Genomic DNA, 22,944 nt, shown 5'->3' on the forward strand with positions numbered 1-22,944 from the left:
TGGGAGGACACGGAGAAGGGATATTAGAAAAGACGCAGGGAAGGAGCATTGGGGCGAGGAGACCAAGAAGAGTCAAGGATATTGAGGCAGAAAGAAGAGGAGAGAGAGGGGGGCCAGAAGTGGGGAGACAGGGAAAGTGTGGGAGAACAGGGGAGAGGGGAAGGAGGTGGGAAATGTCACAGGGGCCTCTGGCTGGCAGGGCTGGGTGGGGTGCAGAGGGGCTGGGGAAGTGGCCAGGGGCCTGTGGTCCCAGCCCCGCACTGTTGAGTGAGGAGATCCAAACAAGAGCTAAAGAGGCACCCAATCAGCTGGGGCCGCTGGGGTGTGGTGAAATGGGGGACAGGCACACCTGGAGCTCCCCTCTAGAGTGCTGCCACTAGCTGACAGGGAACCGGCTCTCCCCAAGGGAGGAAGAGAGGGGGGTACGTTGGTAACCCCATCAGCCCCCTTCCGTCCCCCTTCGCCCTCACCACGACCTCCACTCCCTTCTGACCCACCCACACCCGTCTCCAGCCCTAAAGAGCCCATTGAAATGACTTGAAGAGATGGGGTTGAAAGGGATTTCTGGGCACGGAGAGGCCTGAACCTCTAGTGCAACAACTCAGGAAATGTGTGCTGGCTTGACCGATGTCACCCACGCTGATCCAAAGAAGCTGTTGAGGGGGCCTTCCCTCCTCTAAACTACAGCTCAGGCCCCTCAAACTGGCCTGCAGGGAAAAGAGAAGATTCCCTATCTGCAGCCTCAAAGGCCAAGGATGAAAGAGGAGATGCTTGAATGTGACGGCTGAGCTAGAGCTCGAGGTGGCGGGTCGAACCTGATGTGGACCCAGCTGAAGGGAAAGCCCGAGTCTGGAGCAGGTGGAAACAGAGAGCTGGGATTGGATACGGCTGGAAGGGGTGGAGCCTATGCCCCCTGTAGGCGGGGCGTAAGTGTGGCGCTCCTAGGGCTAGAGCGGGTAAAGCCTAGGCCTTGGGAAGGCTTGACCCGGGCGGGGCTGTCAGAGGCCGGGAATTAGGCTGAGCTAAAACAGGCGAAGCTTAGGCCAGATCTAGGTGGGCCTTGAAAAGCGAAAACCTAGACCTAGAGTGGGCGGGGGGTGGGGGCAGGGCTGTAAGAGGAGGTCCTGGTTAGATCCCAGAGGCATGGGCGGGGTTCAGAACTGGCATGGGCGGGTTCTGGAAAGGCAGGGGCCTAACCTTGGCGCAGGTGGGCCGGAAAGGGTCAGGGCAGGAGTTGGGGCGGAGCCTGGCCCCGGGTGGGCGGGGCTAGATGGGTCAGGACCGACGCGACGCTCACCCGAGACCTGGAACAGGCAGACAGCAGAGCCCACGTCGTTGGAGACGCTGCACTCGTAGCTGCCACTGCTGTCGCGGGTGACCGCGTCGAGGCGCAGCTCGGAGTGGTCGGGGGCCTCGGCGGCGATGGGAATGGCAGGCGGCGGAGGCAACAGCTGCCCTTTGAAGCGCCATACAGCCGAGGCGATGCGCTGAGGGCTGCCTCGAAGCAGCGAGCAGCGCAGGAGCACTGGCCGGCCCAGCGCCTGGCGCACATCCTGGGAACCGGGCTCCACCTCTGGCGGGACTAGGGGGCGGGGGTGGCGGTCAGCGGGGCCTCTCCCCATCGAGTGGTGTTTGAGGAGCGGCCCCATGGGAAACCGATGCACTGGCCCTTACTCCCACGCCGCCCTTCCTCCCCCCAGCCCGGAAGGGTCTCTGGGCGGATACACATTGCCAACATACTCACACAATAGCCATGCTCATACCTCTCCGATCTGCAGATACCTACTCCTTCCCTGCCATAACCTCCTGCCCTGGCCTCAAAATGGTCCCCTCAGCATCCAGATAATGAAAAGCAGCATAATGTCGGGATTTAGAGCAAGAAACCTCAAAGCTACATGGCTTAGGTTCAAATCCCAGCTCTACCTCCAACTAGCTGTGATCTTAAGCAAGTTACTTAACATCTGTGTGACTCGGTCTCCCTATTTGCAAAAAACCGAGTAGTAACAGAATCTACCCACAGGGCTGTGGAGGGCTAGATGAGTTGCTGCGTTAACACGCTCTTAGACTAGTGCTTGGCGCGTGGTGAATTAACTCCCGTCATTATGCTATCAGATCGTTCCCTTGAGGGTCCTTCCACCTTCCAACTCCCATTTCCATTTGTCAAAATCAGTTATTTCTTTGCTCACTGGGTCCTTGGGAACGAAGACGGGGCAGCAAGGGTCATGGACCTCCACGTCTTAGAGCGCGGGGGTCAAGGAGGGTTTAGGGGAATCAGCAGTAAGCAGAGGGGTTTGGTTGGACAGGGTGGGTGAAGGGCGGAAGAGGCGGCAGGCCAGACTGGAACCCGGAGGGACAGCTCGGGGGGTGGTCGGCTGGGGCGGTGGGACTCACACTGCACGTTCAGCTGCACCTGGGCCTCGCGGGGGCGCACGTTGAAACCATTATAGCGAGCTGTCTGGCAGCGGTAGGTCCCACTCATGTCTCGGCTCACGCGCTCCAGCCGCAGCTTCCCGTCCGAGGTCTCCTCCAGGGGCAGCCCGGAGGGCAACAATGCAGCCTCCTTGTCCACGCGGGACCACAGCACCGGCGGCCGCGGCTTGCCTCGAACCTCGCACTGCAGCTCGGCCGGCGAGCCCTCGCGCACGGTCACCACCGCTCTGCCCTTGGGCACGCTGATGGTGGGTGGCACTACGGGGCAGGGGAGAGGTAGGAGCCAGGTTAGAGCTACCCACCCCTCTCCACGACCCGCCTCTGCTCTGGGGCTTCTGATCCCTCCCTCCTCCCCCCAGGAGCCTCCCTTCCTCTTCTCAGAGGGTCCACAGATCCCCAAGTGTCTCCAAAGCAAAACTCCCCTCCCCAAATCCTCAACCCTTCCTGAGTCTACACCTCGAGGTCTCCCAACTCAGAAAGAGTGAAGTCCTCCAGGGCAAATTTTCTATCCCCTTATCCCAACATTACTAAGTTTGGGGGACTCCCATCTTTATTTGTGGGGGGTTCCACTTTTTAAATAGTTCTAAATATCTTCTCCCCTAGTCCTCCCTCTCCTGCCCACTGGCCCTACTCTAGTTAAAGCCTACATCTTCTCTTTCTGGAGTGTTTTTTTTTGTTTTGTTTTTTTGTTTTTGTCTTTTTTCCATTTTCTAGGGCCACTCCCGGGTCATGTGGAGGTTCCCAGGCTAGGGGTCAAATCGGAGCTATAGCCAATGGCCTACACCAGAGCCACAGCAACTTGGGATCCGAGCCACGTCTGCGACCCACACCACAGCTCATAGCAACGCAGGATCCTCAACCCACTGAGCAATGCCAGGGATCAAACCTGCAACCTCGTGGTTCCTAGTTGGATTTGTTAACCACTGAGCCACGACGGGAACTCCTCTTTCTGGAGTATTATCACACCTTGATAGCCTTTCCCTCAACATCCTTGACCTTTCTTCCCAGGTGACAGAATATCTGGGCTTTAGCAGGGCACACAGCCAGAATAAAGACTGTATTTCCAGACTGCTTTATGGCTAGCTGTGGCCATGTGACTATATTCTGGCCAAAGGGGTATGGGTCTTTAAAGGGAGAGGCGGTACCTCTCTTCTTTTCCACCTTCCTGCAGGCTGGAATGCAGATTGATGGCTGCAGCTGGCAGTGCCATGGTGGACCAGGTGGCACATGCTAAGGATAACAGAATTGGGAGCCTGGAGCTCTAAGGACTTGGTGGAGCAGAGTCACTATTCCAGCCTGGACTTTTACATGAAGAATAAATACACATCTATCTCATTCAAAGCCACTGTTATTTAGGGTTTTTCTGTTATCCACAGCCAAACGTAGTCCAACCCAACACATCGTCCAAATGGGGGTCTTTTAAAGACTTCTATGGGTCTCATCCCATATACACCAAACAAATTAAAATGTCTATATTAAATCAGATTGTAAGTAAGTCTACAAGGCAAGCTGAGGTCCAGTTATCTAGTTAGCATAATTTTTTTTTTCTTTTTAGGGCCACACCCACGGCACCAGGAGGTTCCCAGGCTAGGGGTTGAATCAGAGCTACAGCTGCCAGCCTCCACAGCCACAGCAACACAGGATCCCCGACCCACTGAGCGAGGCCAGAAATCGAACCCGCATCCTCATGGATACTAGTTGGATTTGTTTCCACTGTGCCACAATAGGAACTCCTGGTTAGGGTAATTTATACTCTGTAAACATTTATACATTTATTGGCTTTAATTCTTCAGCTTTCTCTTTGTATTTGGGAGCCAATTAATTTATTTTTCCAAGTCCGAACCATTTCCACAGGTACTTTAAAAGCTTTCACACCCCAGGCATTAGGCTTATGAGCAGAAGAAAGAAATGGCCCTGTACCCCATCGATTTCCCTGTTTCTAAAACATCCTGGCTCCCAGCCCTTCTGTGCCTCCACAGGCTAAAGGTCTGTCTCCCCATTCTGAGGCCGACTGCCCTCAGGTGAAAGCTCAAACTCCACGGCCCTCATGCTCTGGCCTCTGCCAATTCCCAGTCTCATCTTCCCTCCCCCATCCTGTGTACAAGCCGTGGGATCCACTTGTAATGAACATACTTCCTGGACACAGCAAGTCTCATACACCTTGCCCTTCTTCTCCTGGGCTTGTCCCCCCAGCCGGCAGATGCTCACATGGAACGTGGCTCCTCTGAGAAGTCCCTCCTGACGCCCCCAGGTGGTCTGGTACACCTCTCGTGTCTCCACGATGCTCTGCAGACCCCACCTTTAGCTTTTGAGTCATATCTGAGATTTGTCCTTCCTTTTCCTGCACCTTACCTGACACTTAAGAGCAGGTCTATCTCCCTGGCCAGACAGTGAGCTCCGAGGATGGGGCTGTGGTGTTCATGGCTGGGTCCCCAGCTCCTCATCCAGGACATGACACAGAGATTTGCAAAATGGATTTGAGGAATCTGTGGAGGCCTAGTCCGCTCCCAAAGCCAGCTCAGGGCCGTCTCCTACTGGAAGCCTTTCCTGATGCTTCCAGCTTCACCCGACCTCCTCCTTTTAGACGTCAGGATAGGAAGGGCCTCCAAGGCTACCTGGTTCAAGGCCTCACAGAGGAGAGACTGAGGCCCAGACAGGTGAAGAGGTTTAGCCAAAAGTCAGCCAGCAACCCAGTACAAGGTCCTAGGGGCTGGAGATGAAATTCTAGAAACCCTTTCCAAAATCATTCCTTCCCAATGCTTATCTTTTTCAAAGGGTAAACCCTTCAGGGGAAGCTGAGAGCAGGCTCTAAAGTCAGACTGCCTGGCTTCCAATCCCAGCTCCACCACTTATTGAAGTGTTACCTTAGGTAAGAGTCTTCAACTTCTGAGCCTAAGTTTCCTCATCTCTAAAAACTGAAGATGAACCATCTATCCCATAAGGTAAGTCATGAAGGCGAATGAGATAAATATAAAATCATCAGAACACATAGTAAACACTCAGTAAACATTGGTCATTACTACATCATTATTTATTATTAATGGAAGAAAGACCTCAATCCTCTGCAAAATCTGGCCCCCCGCCAACCTCTCCATTCTCAGCTCACTGCATTCTCCCAGCCACACTCTCCTTTCAGTGCTCAAAATGGTCTGTGTACTTTCCTGCCCCAGTGTCTTTGCACATGCTAATTCCTTGGCCTGCCTTTCTCTTCCACCCTCCCTTGCCCTTCTTTGCCTATTAAAATCCTGCCCCTCCCTCAGATCTCAGCTCAAACCTGCTATCTTAGGAAACTCTTTCCTGACTCTCATGCATCACAGTTTGCAGTTATTTGTGGGATGATCTGAAAAATATTTGCCACCAAGTTCAAGGAGAGCAGAGCTTATTTTGCCCACCACTTTACTCCAGAGCTGAGCACAGTGCCTGGCATATAACAGGTGTTTGGTAAATGCAATGAACAACCGGTATCCTCCTCACTGCGGCCTCCCTTTCCCAAGCTGCTGCCCCCACCTCCCCTGGTGGGCCTCTCCAGGCCCCTCACACCTCCCTGTTGCCACCCTCCAGTTGCTCACCTGTCTCAGAGGAGATGTTGACCTCGACGCTCAGGTCAGGCACAGGTGCCCCCGGGAAGGAAGCCACACAAAGGTAGGTGCCGTAGTCGCTGAAGTGTAGGTCAATGAGCTCCAGGCTGCTGGTGACGGCGGGCAACTCGGGGTCATTGCGGGTCACCAGCAGCCTCTTGGACATGCGTGCTGGCTTGCCATTCTTGAACCATTGGTAGGTCACCTTCTCCTGGGGCACTGCATCCACATGGCATGACAGCTTCAGGTCCTGGCCCAGCTGTATGTTCTCGCTCTCTTTGATCACATCTGGAGTGATCTGGAACGTGGCGTTCTTCATGGCTGTGGGTGGATGGGGACGGAAGGGTGGCTGAGGCTAACTCAAAGCCAAGCTTCTATATCCCACCCCCCATTCAGACACAGCTTCTCTCCTCCAAGTGGCAAGGACTATATCCCACCCCTCAATTCCCAGGAGAAAGCTACACTTTTCTCTGCCTAGAAATTGTTGTGCTTGCTCAATGTGTTTCAAAAAGTTCAAAAAAAGCTCTCTGTAGGAGAGTGGGTTGAGTAATCGATATAGCCACTGTCGACAGAACACACACTCTGAGAGGCCCTGTTCTAAGCCCTTTATGTGGGTTTCCTCATTTAGCTCATCCCACAATCTTTGATGGAGGCACTTTAGTGTTTCTGTTTTACAGCGGGGACCGAGACTCAGAGAGTTTAATTCACTTGCCCAAAGAAGTAAATAGCCAACTTTGAATTCACACTCAGAGCCTGTACTCTTAACTATGATGCTGCTTTATTTTTTTATTGTTGTGTTAAGCCCAGAATATAAAAAACACAAATTTTGGAAGGAAGCACCAGAATGTGACAGTGGTTCTGTCTAGAGAGTGGGACTGAGGGGACATTTTTAACTTCCCTTTCTTGCTGTTTAGCTCTTGGCAACAAGTCTGTGTTATTTAAAAAATAAAAAAGACAAACAATCATTTTACATGCAATTACATAAAAATACAAAGTTGAGAAAGAAAATGATTTGGCCTCTTTAAAAAAATCTGAATATTGTTTGATGTATGCCAAGCATTAGAACATTAGGTGCTCATTAGACAAGACTCTGGTACAACAGCCATAAATCAGAACTGGTCTGAGCAAAGCAGGCTGTGTATCACCCTGAAGGGTGACCACAAGTATTTGATGCAAATCACAATCTTACCAATCCAAGTTTTAAAGGCCAAATGAAATCGGGAGGAGAAAAACAATCTTCTCATGGAAAAAGTACCATCAAAGGAAAAAGCAGTCATTAGATAACCACAGTTTGACTATTATCTTTCTCGCTATTTAATCAGAATTAAGTAAAAAGTCATAGAGAGCTAGCTTCTTTTTGTGAGGAGAGTTAGGGAGAAGGCTGGTCAGTGAGAAATGAACAAAGAAGAGTATTTATTTCATCAGAAGATTCTCAGTTGAATTTAACAGAAGCTATACTTTACTTTCAAGTGCTAAAGTGCTGGAAACAAGCCTGGATCTTCACAAACACTTAAAAAAAAAATTTAAAAACAACAACCTAAAGCTGCACAAGCAGACTAATTTAGAGTTTTCTCCTTAAAGCAGAGTAGCAAAATCAAGATCTTATCAAGCAGCTAATGATAATTACTGAGGCTGAAGTGTAGTAAGGAAAGCATTTGAGCTTCTTTAGATTGTGCTCCAAGTTTTAATCATTTTTACATTTAGTAATTATCTTCATTCTCACTAAAATGCTTTGCTAATAAATATTTACATACGAGGCATGTGGAAATGTGTGTCATTTTCACTTTAATTCTATTAATCACATAGAAACCACAGTACAGGGGAAAAGACTGAAAATTTCTCTTAGAGAATGGAATGTTTGCAATTAGCTTTTTGTAGCCTCAGTTTCCCAATCTTAAAAAAAAAAATGTAGATAATCAACACCAACCCTTCCTACTTCTTGGTTTGGTGAGGTTATATTTGAAAATGTAAATTGCTAAACTGTAAATAAAACTTGATACAAATTTTAGTCCTTCCATCTGCTGGCAGATACCTGAATTGCAGGGAAATCAAAGTGCCTGGAATCATCCTCCTCTGCCCTATCTTCCCTACGGAGGAAAAGCAGACAGGCCCCTTTCCCATGTCAGTTTCTGAGGGACAGGAACCCTGTCTGCTTCCCGAGTCCCCTCCCGCCCTTCCGGAGCCACGTACATCGCACCAGGAGGTTGACAGTCTTCTTGGCCGGGTTGCCCACATTGTTGGTGGCTGTGCAATTGTAGTAGCCAGAGTCGCGGGCCTGCACTGAAGGGATGCTGAGGGTGCCACCCTGGGCCAGGGCACCCAGAGGCAGCGGGCCTGGTCCATGAGACCACTGCAGCTGGGGCAGGGGGTCACCGCCTGTCAGCAGACACTGTACGGTCACATTCTCCCCGGGGTTCACCACCAGAGTTTCATTCACAGACAGCTTCAGGGCTGGTGGTGCTAGGAGGACAAGAAGGGGTCTTAGGGGACCGTGAAGCAGGATTTGGAAGAGAAGTGGGAGGGAAACTGTGGGGCCAGGAAAGGCCTTCGAGGAAGAAGAGAGGAGGGCAGGAGGAAGGAAGGCAGGCACTCATGGTGATGTCCCCAGAGTCCTGTGTGGGCTGGGCACCATCTCCTGGTTGGGGGCTCAGCCTAGGTGGGCAAGAGGATGGGGGTGAGGGGAGTGCCTGTACCCGTGGTGTTGGTGAGCCGGAAGGTGACAGCCTTGTCCGGGATGCCGCACACGTTGCGTACAGACACCTGGCAGGTGTAGCTGGCATAGTCCTGGGGCCGCAGGTTCTTCAGCTTCAGGACCTTGGTCTCCCCCTGGGCAGCAGTGGACCAGTGGGGTGAGGGGCCGGCTTCGGTCTCCAGGGGTCTCACACACATTCAACAAGCACCCGAGGCTAAAGCAAATTCCCACTCTAGTTCCTATCTTTCCCAACCTCCACGCCATTGATCCCCAGGGAGACAGCCTGGGGTGGGTGCCACACTCCCCACACCTGGGCTGCCATGAGTCCGAGGGTGCCCTTTTACCAACCCCCCCAGGCCAGGGCCAGGACCAGGCCTCAGTTTCCCCATTCTGGGAAATGGAAGATTGAGGGAATCCTGCTCTGTCTTCCAATCCACAAAAACAGAGGGCTGGCCCCACCGGCCACGGCCACAGGCGGAGTTCTGACAGTCACCGAGGAAAGCCGCCTCTGAAGGCCCTCCTGGTAAGATGGCTCCATTGCCATCTCCTGGGGCTGTAGGAGACCCGAAGGAAGTGGGTCATCTCTCTACTCCAATTCTTGTTGGGCCTGCCCGTGGGTTCCCAAGACCAGGCCTGCCTGCCCCTAGGGGGTGCCTTTCCTAATCAGCAATGTTGTCAGAGGACGCGTAGCTTTGAGGACTCTCCCGCCCTCCGAGTCGCTCCCTGACCTCCGGGCCCCACTGGGTCTGCCAATCAGAATGCACGCTTCTGCCGTCAGAAGAAGTCGTCAGCGTCAAGCAGCCCCCGCCCTCCCCCCCCCCCCCCCACCGGGTGAGCCGCGAGGAGACTGCCGCCCGTCCTGACCTGGGTGTAGAGGGGCTCGTAGATGTCCACCCCGTTGTCCTGGCTGTGAGACAGGGTGTCGGAGCCCCGCTTCCAGATGAAGCGGGCAGGTGGGTTGGAGTTGACAGTGCAGCGCAGGAACACCGTCTTCTCCTGGTAGAAGTTGCCTCGAACATCGCTCACGGTCTGGTGCACCGTCAGCACGGGCTCGTCCAGGTCTGCGAGGGCACCGCCCCAGTGGAGTCAGAGCTGGGGGACCCAAGGTGGTGGGCTTGGGCCCCTGACAGCCCTCAGGGAAAGTTAAGCCACCCTCATGGGATGCTTCTAGAGAGCCTGCTGCTCTCCCAGTCCTGCAACTTTGAGCGTCCTGTCAGAAGCAGGGGACTGGACCTGTTGGCTTCTCAACTATCCCTCCCCAGGGACCTGCATGGGAGGGGGTGTCTAGCGTCACCCTCCTATCTTGGGATGGAGGAAGCAGCTGCACATTGGAAATCAGGAAACCCTAGTTCAAATCCCAGGTTAGCTGTTAAATTTGTAGAGTGACCTGCCCAAGTCCCTTCTCTCTCTGGACCCACTTCCTCACCGGTTGACTGGACTAGATTGGTGGTTCTCACTCCTGTTTGCACCACAGATTCACAGAGATTTTCTTTTAATCGGATGCCTGGCAGAGCTCACTGATCGAGCACAAGTCAGAAGAGTGACCGCCTCTAAGGAGATTATTGATTGAGAGGGCGCATGAAGGAAATTTCTAGGGCCCTTTCTGGGGAACCCTCATCACCTGGATGGTGTTTACACATGTACATATATATGTAAGTATTCATTGAAATGTACATGGAAGTAGTGTACTCTATTGGGTGTAGTTTAATTCTCAATTTAAAAAAAAAGTTTAAGAAAAAAATTCTGATGTCAGGGCTCTACTTCCAATCGATTAAATCAGAATCTCTGGAAGTAAGATTCAGACATTAATATATGTTTTTAAAAGATCCCCTAGAGATTCTAATGTGCAGCCAGGGTTGTAAATCAAAGGTACCAACATTCCACATTCTAACTTCCGATCAGTCTGTCCTCCTGCAGCTCACAAGGACAGTAGTCACAGCCAAGGCCATGGGTAGAGGCAGGGCGGTGGTGAGGCCCAGGTCATGCCTGCCAGCCCCTTCCAGCCACAATAACTTGAGAAACGACCCTCAGCTCCAGGTTGGGCAGGCCCTTGGTTGGCTGATGGGGGACAGAAGAGAGGTCCTGTGGTTCAACAGCTCACCACTTTATCGGGTCCCAATTAGCAGGCAGGGGAGGGGAATTTAATGGGTAAGTTCACTGTTGATATTAAGTGGCAGTGGTGGCCTCGGGAACTAAGGCAAACAGCCTCTTGGGCATGGGCACTGGAGGTGGGACCTCTCAGTGAGGAGCCTGGGGAAACTGGACTCAGATGGAGGCTGTTGGGCCTGGCCCTACAGCTTCTGGGTACTTAGGTCAGCCTGGATGGGCACAGAGATGGGTGGCAAACAGAGATGTAGCCTCTCAGAGGTCAAGGGGATATCCATAGAGGGTAGGCAGGGGCTGGGGGGCTTCCCATTCACCCAGCAGCAAGGACTGAGGAGTACCTGGTCCTGCAGATATTGGGGGAGGGAAGTCTCAGAGCTGCCCTGAGACAAAAGCAGAGACATGAGGAGCTAAAGAAAGAGCACTGGACCATAGTCAAGAGATCTATGCAGTGAGCACATCAGAAGCCTTTAGTCTCAGTTTCTGCATCTGTGGAATGGGTACACGCCACCCTGTCCTGCCTCCCCTGACCACTTTACAGGGATGCTGCAAGGTCCATATGGGATTACAGATGGGACTGTGTGAGTGGTATGGGGTTGAACCACAGAGAGGCCTTTCTCTGACCCGGAAGAGAAAAAGTCTCTACAGTTGTTTTCCACTGAGGTGCCACTTCTCCACCCTCCTCCCCACGCCTCCTTCCCAGCCTGAGCCCCTAGGAGCAGGCCCCTGGCCCGGGGGTGAAGAAGGGGTCCGGCGACTCACACTGCACGTCCACCCGGATGGACTTGATGGCGGGCACACCCACGCCGTTCTCAGCCTTGCAGTAGTAGCGGCCGCCCTGCGTGCGCGCGATGCGCTCAATGCGCAGCGTCTCGTTGAACACCGACGTCTCCTGGAACTTGTCCGATGCACTGCCCGCAGTCTTGGTCCAACGCACCTGGGCCAGCCCGGGCCGGGCAGAGTCAGACCAGGCAGTGAGGGAGGGGGCTCTGCGCCCACCCCATCCTTTGCCACGAGCACATGTGGGGCATACACAGGCCTCGGGAACGAAGGCAAACAGCCTCCTGGGAATGCACACTGGAGGTGGGACCTCTCAGAGAGAAGCCTGGGGAAACTGGGATCAGATGGAGGAGGCTTTTTAAAAAGATAGTATGTGCAGCTGTTAGCGTGGGTTTGTGGGCAAGTGACCCAACCTCTCCTGCCTGCCTTTCCTCATCTGTGAAATGGGAATATTACTCATTTCCTAGGCTTACTGGGAAGATTAAGAGACCATATAATTAGTGTCTGGGAGACTAAGAACTTGATTAATTTTGTTGTTGGTGTTATTCCACTTATTAGCTTAATGGCCTTGGGTAGGTTACGCATCTAGCTTCAGATTTCTCATCTGTGAAAGAGGTCTGTGTAGCAGCCAGCCTCCTCCACCACTGCCCCCCCATGGTCCCTGCCTCCTGGTATTCACACCTTTCTGTAGCTCCCTCTCATTTTGTAGCAGGGATGGTGTGGGTGACCAATAGAATTTGGAAAGAGTGATAATGTGTCACTTCCAAGATCAGGTTCTAAAAGACTTTGATTTCCATCTAGCTCACTCTCCTGGATCACTTGCTCTGGAGAAAGCCAGCTGTCATGTCATGAACAGCCCTGTGGAGAGACCCGCCAGGGCAGAAAAGAAGCCTCAAGCCAACAGCCATGGAAGTTAGCTCAGAAGTGGACCCTTGGGCTCCAGAGAGTCCTCCAATTTCTGCAGCCTCCTGAGAGACCCCGAGCCAGAGCAGCCCTTAAGCTGCTCCAGGATTCCTGTCCTACAGGAACTGTGAGACAATAAGTGTTTGGTGTTTTAAGCCCCTAAATTTTGGAGCAATTGTTATGCAGCCATAGATAACTACAATTACATAGCCATGAGCTGTAGTGTAGGTTGCAGAGGCATCTTCTTGGATCCTGTGTTGCTGTGGCTGTGTTGTAGGCCAACAGCTGCAGCTCCAGTTTGACCCTTAGCCTGAGAACTTCCATATGCCACACATGCGGCTCTAAAAATAAATAAATAAATAAATAAATAAAACAATAATATAGCATAAAACCCACTTTTCAGAGTCATTGTGAAGCTTAGGAAGAAGGTATGCAAAACACCCAAGTGTGGTACCCGATACATATTAGTCACTCAACACATTTCTGTTATTATTAACAATACCTTCAAATATGGGAAGATATCAAGGATCAAATAAGAAACTTGAGCTACTACTCAAAGTACTAGAGGTTTCAGAAAAACTGATTAGTTCCAGATTATTAACTCTTAAGAACTGAGGAATAAAGTAGGGAAGCTTCCATTTTGAAAATTGGGGAGGACTGCCCATTACCGAGATAGGGCAAGGCCCCTGATCCTGGTGAATATGTCAGGCCACAGGTCATAAAAACTGCAAAGCTGAGAGAACTGGGTGAAAGGGCAATCTTCTCCTGCAGGGAGAGGCCACTGCAGGCCTTAGTATTACCCTTATCCCCTCACCACCCCCAACTCAAGCCTCATGGGCCCAGGGGTTATAAAATGTGGGAAAATCTACATGCAGTTTCAGGCAATTCAGATGTAAGTTGGGGGTGCTTTGGAGAAAGAACAAGACCATGAAAACATTTTTTCTTTTCATATTTGACATTTTACAGTTTCACTATGATAGGATTTGTTTACAAACTGCTTAGGACTTGGTTCATTTTATCCATCTGAGGGTTTGTATCATTCTTTAGTGCTACAAAATTCTCAGCCTTTATCTCTTTAAATCTTGCCTCCTCTCAGTTTTCTCTACGCCTTCTAGAATGCCTTATTTTATGTTGTAGCTTCTCTTTCTATCCTACATGTTTCCCAATTTCCTTTTCACATTTTCCATCCTTTTGTCTTCTCCAGAGTACACTGTAGCTGATTTCCTCAGATCTATTATCCAATTCACCAATTTTCTCCTTAGCTATTTCTATGGTATTGAGGTCAAACTTTTCTAAAGTCTATATTATTTTTATTTCTAGGATTTCTATTTGCTTTTTTCGTATATTAACTGATTAGATTTTATAATCTCCTATCCTGTGGATTCTACTCCTATTCTCTCTTTAAACATTTTAAATATATTTATTTTAAAGATCTTTTCAGATTGATCTATTACCTGTTACCTCAGATGTCAAGTGTTTAATTGTTTGGGTCTATGGACTGGTTCTCCTGACACTGTATTTTTAGATATGTTTTAAAATTCCACTCCAGGAGTTCCCACTGTGGTGCAGTGGGATCAGTGGAATCTTGGGACTACTGGGACACAGGTTTGATCCCCAGCCCCACATAGTGGGTTAAGGATCCAACATTGCTGCAGTTGTAGCTTAGGTTGCAACTAAGGCTCAGATCTGATCCCTGGTCAGGGAATTCCATGTGCTGCCGGGTCATACAAAAAAAAGATAAAGAAAGAAATGAATAAATAAAGTTTCACTCCACGGGCTTGTACTCAGTAGGAATCATCTTCCACAAAAGCCTCACTTGGGCCATGACAGGCCTGTCTGTGGTGTAGCTTTTTTTTGGTTTTGTTTTGTTTTGTTTTTTGTTTTTTTGTCTTTTTGCTATTTCTTTAGGCCGCTCCCGCGGCATATGGAGGTTCCCAGGCTAGGGGTCGAATCGGAGCTGTAGCCACTGGCCTACGCCAGAGCCACAGCAACGCGGGATCCGAGCCACGTCTGCAACCTACACCACAGCTCATGGCAACGCCGGATCGTTAACCCACTGAGCAAGGGCAGGGACCGAACCCGCAACCTCATGGTTCCTAGTCGGATTCGTTAACCACTGCGCCATGATAGGAACTCCTGGTGTAGCTTTATGGTTGCCTATGCCCAAGATATATGGAGTCATAGGTTCCAACCAGTTTTTATATTAGTTTCTGAGCTTCAGGCTTCCTCACCACTTGGACAGTGCAAGACACAGACTGGACTAGGGTTATTCTCTCATAGGTGACTCTGTTTGCACCCACACCCTGAAGCAGAAAGTCTGCTTCCTGCTATGACTCGGGGTTGTGGGACAGAGATCTTCTGGTCTCTGTTCATAGGTGTCACTCTTCCAGATTTAGGTAGAAAATCCAGTTCCAGTTCCAGCCATAGATGGGCGTCATACCCCCCCCCCCAGTATGTATTAATACTACTAGGTGAGTGGTATTACTACCCAGAGGTGAGTATGCAGTTAAGTCCCTCCACAGGCCATGTCTTCAGCTTCTGCTCACTGCCATTACTATAGATTCCTCCTTCATCTTGGCCTCAGAGATTTCTTCTTTCTTGCCATTAATTTGAAGTAGGGAATTCCATGCCCACTCATTCCCTCATCTGCCCACAAAGTGGGCTATGACATGATACTTGCTCCACCCTAGACTCCATTACAGCAGGAACTGCAGCTATATCCTCAGGACTCATCACAGCGCTTGGCACATAGCAGTTGCTCAATAGATACTTATTGTAATGAAATGAGCAAAGAAGGCACTAGAAGGCATTTCAGGAGAGGTAAACAGCAGTGGCTAAAGCAAGAAGGACTAGGGTGTATTTGGAGAGGTTCAACTGAAGATAGGATGTGAGGAGAATGGCAGTGGGAGATCAGATTGGAAAGGCTGGACAGAGGGAGGTCTTCAGTTCCACCCCCAGGAGGCTTCACTTGGGTCTCTCAGGTAATGTGGAGCCTTCATAGGTTTCTGAGCAGGGGAGTGACATGATGTAGCAGGTCTGAGGAGGAGGATTCTGGGAGCAGGGTGCAGGAATGAATTGGAGGGGGCGACATAGGAGAATGGGAGGCCAGTTAGAGGCTGCTGCAGTGGTCCAAGGACAGGACTGAAGGATAGAAGGAGATGCAGGTAAGAGACATAAAAAGAAAGGCCTCAGAGGCTGGCTAGATGTGGGGAATATGTGGTGCCAAGTCAATTAAGAGCCCAAGGGTTTGAGCCTAGGCAGCAGGAAGAACAATGAAACTACAAATAGAAATAGAAAATGGGTGCATATCCACACAGCCACAGCCACAAAGGACTCTTATATGCAATGCACTGGCGGACACACAAGGGGCCAGGGCAGCCTTAGGGAGAGGGGACTCGGCTGCCTCCCTGACTATAGGAGGACCATCCCTAAATTTACACCTATACAAACACCAGCCTGAAGACTGGAGGCATTGTTTTCCCTTCTAAACACAACTTTAAGAAGGAGCGGGTGATGATGATAGTTTCAGATTGAAAGTCTTTAGGGGTTTCCTTGTCCATCTGCTTGTCTCAAGGCCAAACCTACTAAAACTGTCCCTGTTGCCAAAGATATCTTCCCCAAAGGATTTTTCTATCACTGTGCTTCCTAGGATCCAATCAAAACCCTTTCTGCTGCTTTTAAAGGTCACAGCAGCTCAAGCAAGTTCCCCCCATCCTTCCAGCCCATCCTCCTGCCTCTTCCCGTCAGCTCTCAGTGATAACCAGCCACTTGCCTGAACCTCCCACTTAGTCTGGGACAAAATGCACCTGGCTTTTCCAGATACCCCTCTTCTGTTACTTTCTAATAGTTTTGAGCCCCTAAAAGTATGAGGCTTGCCTACTAGAAGCCTCCTGAGGCAGAGACTGTGGTTAGTAACTCCTGGGGTCCCCAACCCAAAGATGGATACACTGCAAAGCTACTGAGAACACGGGTTCTGGATTCAAAATTCTGCTACTGCCCTCACAAGAGTTTTGCTAACCTCACTGAGCCTCGATTTCCTCCACTTCAAATGGAGGCCCTAATGCCTCCCTCACAGCAAGAGAAAACACTGGAGAAAGGACCTAGCACAGTGCTGGGCACACGGCTGAAGGCATATCTGAGGGGACGTCTGCTCGGCTGATACAGGGACAGAGTGGAGGTGAACAAGCGACATTTAGTCTTTCCCCTCATCTGTCAGTGCTTTCAGGTGGATACGCCCACAGCCTCAAGCCCTGCAGAGTTATTTTCCAGCCCCCCCCAGCCCCAGGCTCCTGTCTTCTGCTGACTTGACCCCGTTCACCTCCACACCCTGGCTCTCGCTGCCTCTTCCGATCCCAGAAGAGGGGATGGTGGGGAATGACGAGGTGAGGGTGGGAGGGGCCATCAGGCCAGGGTGGGGGCTTACCTGGGGCCGAGGGTGCCCGGTGACCAGGCACTGCAGCACCAGGGTGTCCCCCTCCCGGATGGTGTAGACGCGCTCGCTGATGTTGTCCTCTTTCACCACACACGCCTGGCCTGCGTGTACGATTTGAGCCTGGGCTGGAGCTGGCGGGAGAGGGGGAGGTTTAGAGAAGAGGCACCAAGGCCAGAGGGGTCTAGGGCTCCCTCCTGAGTGGGTCAGGGGGAGGGGTCAGCCCAGAGCTCCCAGGCCCATCAGAGGTCTGATCCCATTGAGCCCAGGGCCCCAGGCCAGACCCAGAAGGGCCAGGGACTCGGGAAAGGATCAATTCCTCCCCACCCGACCAGCCTGGCAAGAGACCAGTGCTCTTGGAAGAGCCGAGGATGGTGAGGGGCTTTGTACTCTGTACAGCCTGCTTATCCCTCAGTGAGCACCAGTCGCAGCCCCCGTCGCAGAGGCTTCTGGTGCTCCAGCCTGCTCCCGTGCCGGCAGTCTCTGTTCCCAGCTGCTCTGGCAGCTGCTAGGTGCACAGAGCTCACCTACCTCAGGGATGGCTGGGCCAGCTCCATACCTAGGAGGTTACCCCTTCCCTGGTACCACTCCCCCATCCCCAGTGACTGATGGACACAGTGCAAAAGCCCAATCCCCTTGCCTCAAGGAGGAGTGACTGTGATGCTGTTTATGCTCCAGAGCTCCCCACCGCCACCCTGGGGAAGGGACAGGATCTAAGACATTTTCACCTGGCTATTTCCTTGTCCACTTACAGTCTGTCCTGAGAGCACTGTCTCAGCAAATCACTTGCCTGAGCTCACCCTCATAAATCATCCCAGGCTGTGCTTTTAGAGAACCTGCGATATCCCGCAGCCCCAAAGAACGCACACTCCCCTCACCCAAAGGCAGGTTACGTTCCCCTCGTTGCTCCCTGGACCTATGCCAACCTCCTCTCCAAAGGCCGGAAGTTCTCAGCGAGGGCCTGGAAGCTCTTGCCAAACTTTGGCTCCTCCCGGGCCTCTTTCACAGTGCCCAGGGCTGGGGGACCAGAGTGAGGAGGTGGGCAGGGGACCCAAAGGGAAAACGATTGAACCAAAACAATTCAGAGCCCTCCTTCAGTGTCTAGCCTCATTGTCCTAAAGGCGAACCAGCCTCCAGCCCACAAGTATGTGGGCTCTGGGAAGGAGGGCAAGGCCCCCAAGTTCAAATCTGTCTGCTCACAGTTGAGGGTGAAGGGAGTAGAAGGGGAAGAGCTAATCCAGCAGTGAGATAAAACCTGTGCATAAAATGTGTGACTTCCTCCAGGAAGCACTCCATGACTGACCTACATCTTCTCTTCTTCTATATCCATCATCCCCACCCCAGAACCACAATGAATCATCAGCATGTGTGTCTACCAAATTCAGGAGTCTAGTCTTGTCCTTCTACCTACCTGACCATGAACTTCACCTTGGTATCCCCAACATAAGACCCTGAATATAGCGAGTACCCAGTGAATGTTCAATGGATGAATGAATTGATAGGAATATCCCATAGTGAAATTGCTAAGCATCTTAAGAAAGATATAGAGGTCAGAGGAGAGACTCGTAACTATCTTTTGGAGGAAGAATCACAGAAGGCTCGTTGGAAGATACAGCCTCAGTGAACAGGGGAAGAACCTGGAAGAACTATGCCTCAATGAATAGGGGGCTTCCTGCAGGGTGACAGGGCAGTCTTATATTCTATATGGCCTAGGGTAAACCACTATATCTTTGGCTCTTCATTTTCTCATCTCTAAGATGGAGAGGATGCTACCAAGCCTGAGTACACATAAGGGTGGATGCGATGATAACACAGGACAAATGAGACGTGCTTAGTAGAATTCTGTTGTGTTCCACTGTTGCCAGAAGTAGCACCTCAGGAGAGTCTCTCCAACCAGCGCCGATGGGACAGTCATGGACTAATTACAGGGGTGGGTCCACAGAGGCAGCCTGGCTGCAGGTCAAGCAGCTTGTGAGGCAGCCTCTGGGAGTGATGTAGGCCATGTTTAACCATGAGACTCTGCAAACAGCAGCAAGTTCCACGAAGGGTGGCAGGTGCCGCCAACCCAAAGTCTAGTGTCCAGTCTGGCTGCAAATGAACCTAGGCTAGTTATCAGGAGACAATCCGTGTGACCTTGGGCAAGTCAGACCTCATGGGCCTCAGTGTCCCTACCTGTATAAGGGGAGTAGATTGGATAACTGCTAAGGGCTTTTTCAACTCAGACTTCCTATGAATCCTATAATCTTACAACAAGGGAAAAATGAACTACTGATAGTCCTTGTATCAGATGCACCCTAGAATCTGGGGAATGGGTCTGAACCTGTCAATCCCTGCAATGAAAATGTATTGGAAGAGATAGCCATCCATGGCCAAGGTCCCCGGGAAATCTCATCAGGAAACCTGCCAATGCATGATGCGCATGCCAGCTGCTGATAAGAGCGGGAGGTTGCATGCATGTCTGCAAGAGGCCTGGGGTGCCTCTCAACAAGGAAGACATTGATTTAACAGGTTCTACTGGAAGATAAGCTGTAATCTTGGACACTGTGGCTTGCCAGTAGCCAGACAGTGTTGTAATGACAGGCGTTCTGGTGACTGATAAGGAATACTGAAAGAGAGCTGGAGAGCTGGACTTTCTCAGGGCCTGGCCAGCACAAACCAGAAAAGACAGGGCCCGGCCAGCATATGCCAGGCCTCTGGCCACCTGACAGGTGTGCTTCCTCATTAGAGACGCTGAACTGACATCATGGATGATGACATCATTAAGATTATCCAACTCCCTTTAATAACATTAACTATTAAGACAATCCAACTCTAAAATGGTAGAACCACTCTGAAAGAGATTTTGTCTTTTTGCCATTTCTTGGGCTGCTCCCATAGCATATGGAGGTTCCCAGGCTAGGGGTCGAATTGGAGCTGTAGCTGTTGGCCTACACCAGAGCCACAGCACGCGGGATCCGAGCCACGTCTGAAACCTACACCACAGCTCACGGCAACGCCGGATCCTTAACCCACTGAGGGAGGCCAGGGATCAAACCCGCAACCTCATGGTTCCTAGTCAGATTTGTTAACCACTGCGCCACGACAGAAACTCCCTGAAAGAGATTTTTGACAGCACCTACTTAGGTTAAACAATTGTATGTATGATGCAGGAATTCCACTCCTAGGTAGGTGCCCAAGCACTAGAGTTAGTGCTTATGATAACCAAACAATGGGCCCAAGAGTATCTGTAGTAGCTTTTACTCATCACATCTAAAACCAAGAAAAAACCCACATGTCCATCAAGAGCAGCAAGGGTAATTAAATTCTGATATAATCATACAATGGAATATCACACAACAAGGGGAAAAGGAACTACTGATAGACAAAACCACACTGTTGAATCTTTTTTTTTCTTCTTTTTACAGCCGTACCTGTGGCATACGGAAGTCCCTGGGCTAGGGGTTGGACGGAGCTGCAGCTGCAGGTCTACACCACAGCCACGGGAACACCAGATCCGAGCCATATCTGTGAGCTCCATCGCAACTCAAGGCAATGCCAGATCCTCAACCCACTGAGTGAGGCCAGGGATTGAACCTGCATCCTCATGGACACTATGTCAGGTTCTTAACCCCCTGAGCCACAATGGGAACTTCCACACTGTTGAATCTCGAAGCACAATTTGACTGAATGGACTCAGACATACAAGAGGAAATAGTGTATAATTTCATATATCTGAAATTCAGAACTGATTGAAAAACCCATCTGATAGTAACAAAGCTCAAAAGAGTGGTTATCCGTGGGTGGAAGTGAAGGATTACTTACTGGAAAGAGCACAAGTTTCCAGGGAGGAGGTGGGATCCCATCTAGCGGGATGGAAATGTTCCCACGTCTTAATCTGAGCGGTGGTTATAGAGCCGGTGGAATGTGTCAAAATGCATCATGTTATTTGCTTAACAATTTTACTTAAAATTGTTATACTTCAATTAGATAAAAAAAGAGCATCCACGACGCTTTGAGGCCATTGTTCGTGGAGGTTATCCAGGTTCCCCTGTTAACACTGAACATAACAATGACCCGCTCCCTTCACGCTGAGTCCTTCCGAAGCTGCTTCCGAAGAATGGCTGACTTCTTCCCAGTGGAGATTTGCCTTCCGGAGCAAGTACAGGCTAGATGCAAAGCACCCAGGCCCCCACGGCCTCGGCACTCCAATTTGCCTGTCACCCACCGAGGTACATTAACGTGCATCAGCGTCCCTCACTCTGCTCATCCCTGGAATGGCTACAACTGCATTTCTCTGACCCTAAGCCCACAGAGAGCCCATGGAGTCACAGGCCCCCGAGGGGCTTCTGTCCCATGGAACCTCAGCTTCTTGCTCCACACACCCCAGGAAGGCACTGCCAGCGACAGCATCTTCTGATTCCAAAGGCAACCAGACCAGGGCCTGAGTCAAGAGGCACCCATAATCCCTTCATTCAGTCTATCAAACAAATGCTTCAGGCCAGCCGCTGTGCTGGATGCTAGGGAGGCTGTCACTAAAGCAAACAAGGACCAGCTCTGAAAGAGCACTGCTGGGGAGAGGGATGGTTGCAGAGCATGGTAAGTGCTAAGACGACCCTAAAGCAGGGGGATGTGACAAAAGGAACAGTGGGCAGAGGAGGGCTCTGCTGGAGACAGATGGAAAGAACAGATAATCTGCGCCTAATTTCTGGCTCTGCTCCCCACTAGCTGAGTGACACTGGGCAAGTGACTTAACCTCTCTGAGCCTCAGCGTCTTCATTGGTAAAATAGGAACAATAATGCCTTCTGCCAGGGCCAATGCAGTATGAGGGTTGAGTGCCATACATGTCAAACAGCCAGCCAAACAGTATGTGGTGTGAAAGTAAATGACAAGTTCCTGAAATGATTAAATAGGAGGAAGAGGGTGACAGGAGATCACCCTCTGTGGCCCTCGTGACACCCCCGGGGGGAGACACTCAAAGTAGACGGGAAACCGTTAGGGATGTTTCATGAACTTGTACAAAATTCACACTGAGGGCTGTGCAGGGCTTCAGGGGAATAGGAAAACCAGAGGGAAAGGATGGAGCCCCTTCTGAGCTCAAGTATCTCACACTTGACTTTTAGAAAGTTCCTTTGTGACTTTCAGCAAGTTATTTAAGCCATAGTGTTGTCATTTGTAGGATGGGGTTGTGAAGAGGAATAAATAAGTAAACTCAAGTAAAGTGTTGAAGGCTGTCTGGTACACGGCAGGCCACCTAAGCCAGTGTTATTATTCTATATGTGGTCCCGCGCATCTCCCAAAACCCACCTTCCCAGGGGCCGCAAGGCCTTCACATGAAAGGATGCTGCCTTATCAGCCAGAGATGGTGAGGCCTGACCATCCTGGGGTCCACTGTATACTTCCCAGCCCCTTGCCTCAGTTCTGGGAGGCAGAAAGGGGATGTCCGAGTTAGCCTCCTTTGGCAGAGAAGGAAACCAGGGCCTGGAGAAGGACACACCCTGTCTAAGTCACTTACGGACACAGGACAGCGGCAGAGCAGGGGCTGAAACCCAGGCCTCTGCCCACTGGTCTGGAACTCAGCTCACTGTCCTCCAAGGACTTGTGTCTCCAGAGGAGCCTGTTTAAATGCAGATTCCCAGGCCCATGCAGCACCTCCCAGCCCTGACTCCTCAGGTCGTCTTTGTAACAAAAGCTCCCCGGGAATTTCAGAGGCACGGCTGGATTTGTCCATCTCTGCTTGACCCCACATGATGGATAGAAAATGGGACAGGATTTGGGAACCCAGCATGTTTCCCCGCTTCTGGTCCCTGAGACCTTTGCAATTTCACTCTCCAGAGCTCTATCAACAGATGGAAAAGGAAAACACGTCTCCCAACCTGTGCCACGAAGTGCTCACAGACAGTCTACCACTAAAAGGATGCTAAATCTTCTCTCCTTCTCAGAGTCTCAGCACACAAGTCTGTACAATTAAAGGCTCTGATGGAGTTCCCATTATGGCTCAGCAGGTTAAGAACCTGACTAGTATCCATGAGGATGTGGGTTTGATCCCTGG

General features: G+C 50.9%; 1 protein-coding gene and 1 long non-coding RNA gene across 8 annotated transcripts in view; one reads left to right on the forward strand and one right to left on the reverse strand.

Moving 5' to 3' along the window:
* MDGA1 (MAM domain containing glycosylphosphatidylinositol anchor 1) overlaps positions 1-22,944 on the reverse strand; it is a 65,240-nt gene that overhangs the window by 14,065 nt on the left and 28,231 nt on the right. For 4 of the 7 annotated variants that reach the window (XR_014810078.1, XM_084968000.1, XM_001924567.5 and 1 more), the window contains 8 exons: positions 16,910-17,049; positions 11,566-11,740; positions 9,565-9,761; positions 8,702-8,834; positions 8,199-8,468; positions 6,000-6,329; positions 2,392-2,688; positions 1,298-1,582 (listed from right to left, as the gene is read on the reverse strand). Coding sequence is in view for 5 of the 7 variants with exons in the window: in XM_084968000.1 (XP_084824126.1) it covers positions 1,298-1,582; positions 2,392-2,688; positions 6,000-6,329; positions 8,199-8,468; positions 8,702-8,834; positions 9,565-9,761; positions 11,566-11,740; positions 16,910-17,049 (1,827 nt within the window). In the remaining 2 variants the exon portion in view is untranslated. The remainder of the gene's footprint in view (positions 1-1,297; positions 1,583-2,391; positions 2,689-5,999; positions 6,330-8,198; positions 8,469-8,701; positions 8,835-9,564; positions 9,762-11,565; positions 11,741-16,909; positions 17,050-22,944) is intronic. The other 3 variants (XR_014810079.1, XM_084968004.1, XM_084968003.1) reach the window with 1 other exon arrangement.
* Positions 10,212-12,859, forward strand: LOC110261513 (uncharacterized). Its single transcript, XR_002345700.2, has 2 exons — positions 10,212-10,352; positions 12,385-12,859. It is a non-coding gene; the product is annotated as an uncharacterized LOC110261513 (long non-coding RNA).

The sequence above is a fragment of the Sus scrofa genome, chromosome 7 (genome assembly GCF_054392235.1).
Source record: "Sus scrofa isolate SSC_HxYL_T2T_F1_AM1 chromosome 7, Sscrofa_HxYL_maternal_Yorkshire_Landrace_v2.0, whole genome shotgun sequence".
In the NCBI taxonomy this organism is placed as follows: Eukaryota; Metazoa; Chordata; class Mammalia; order Artiodactyla; family Suidae; genus Sus; species Sus scrofa.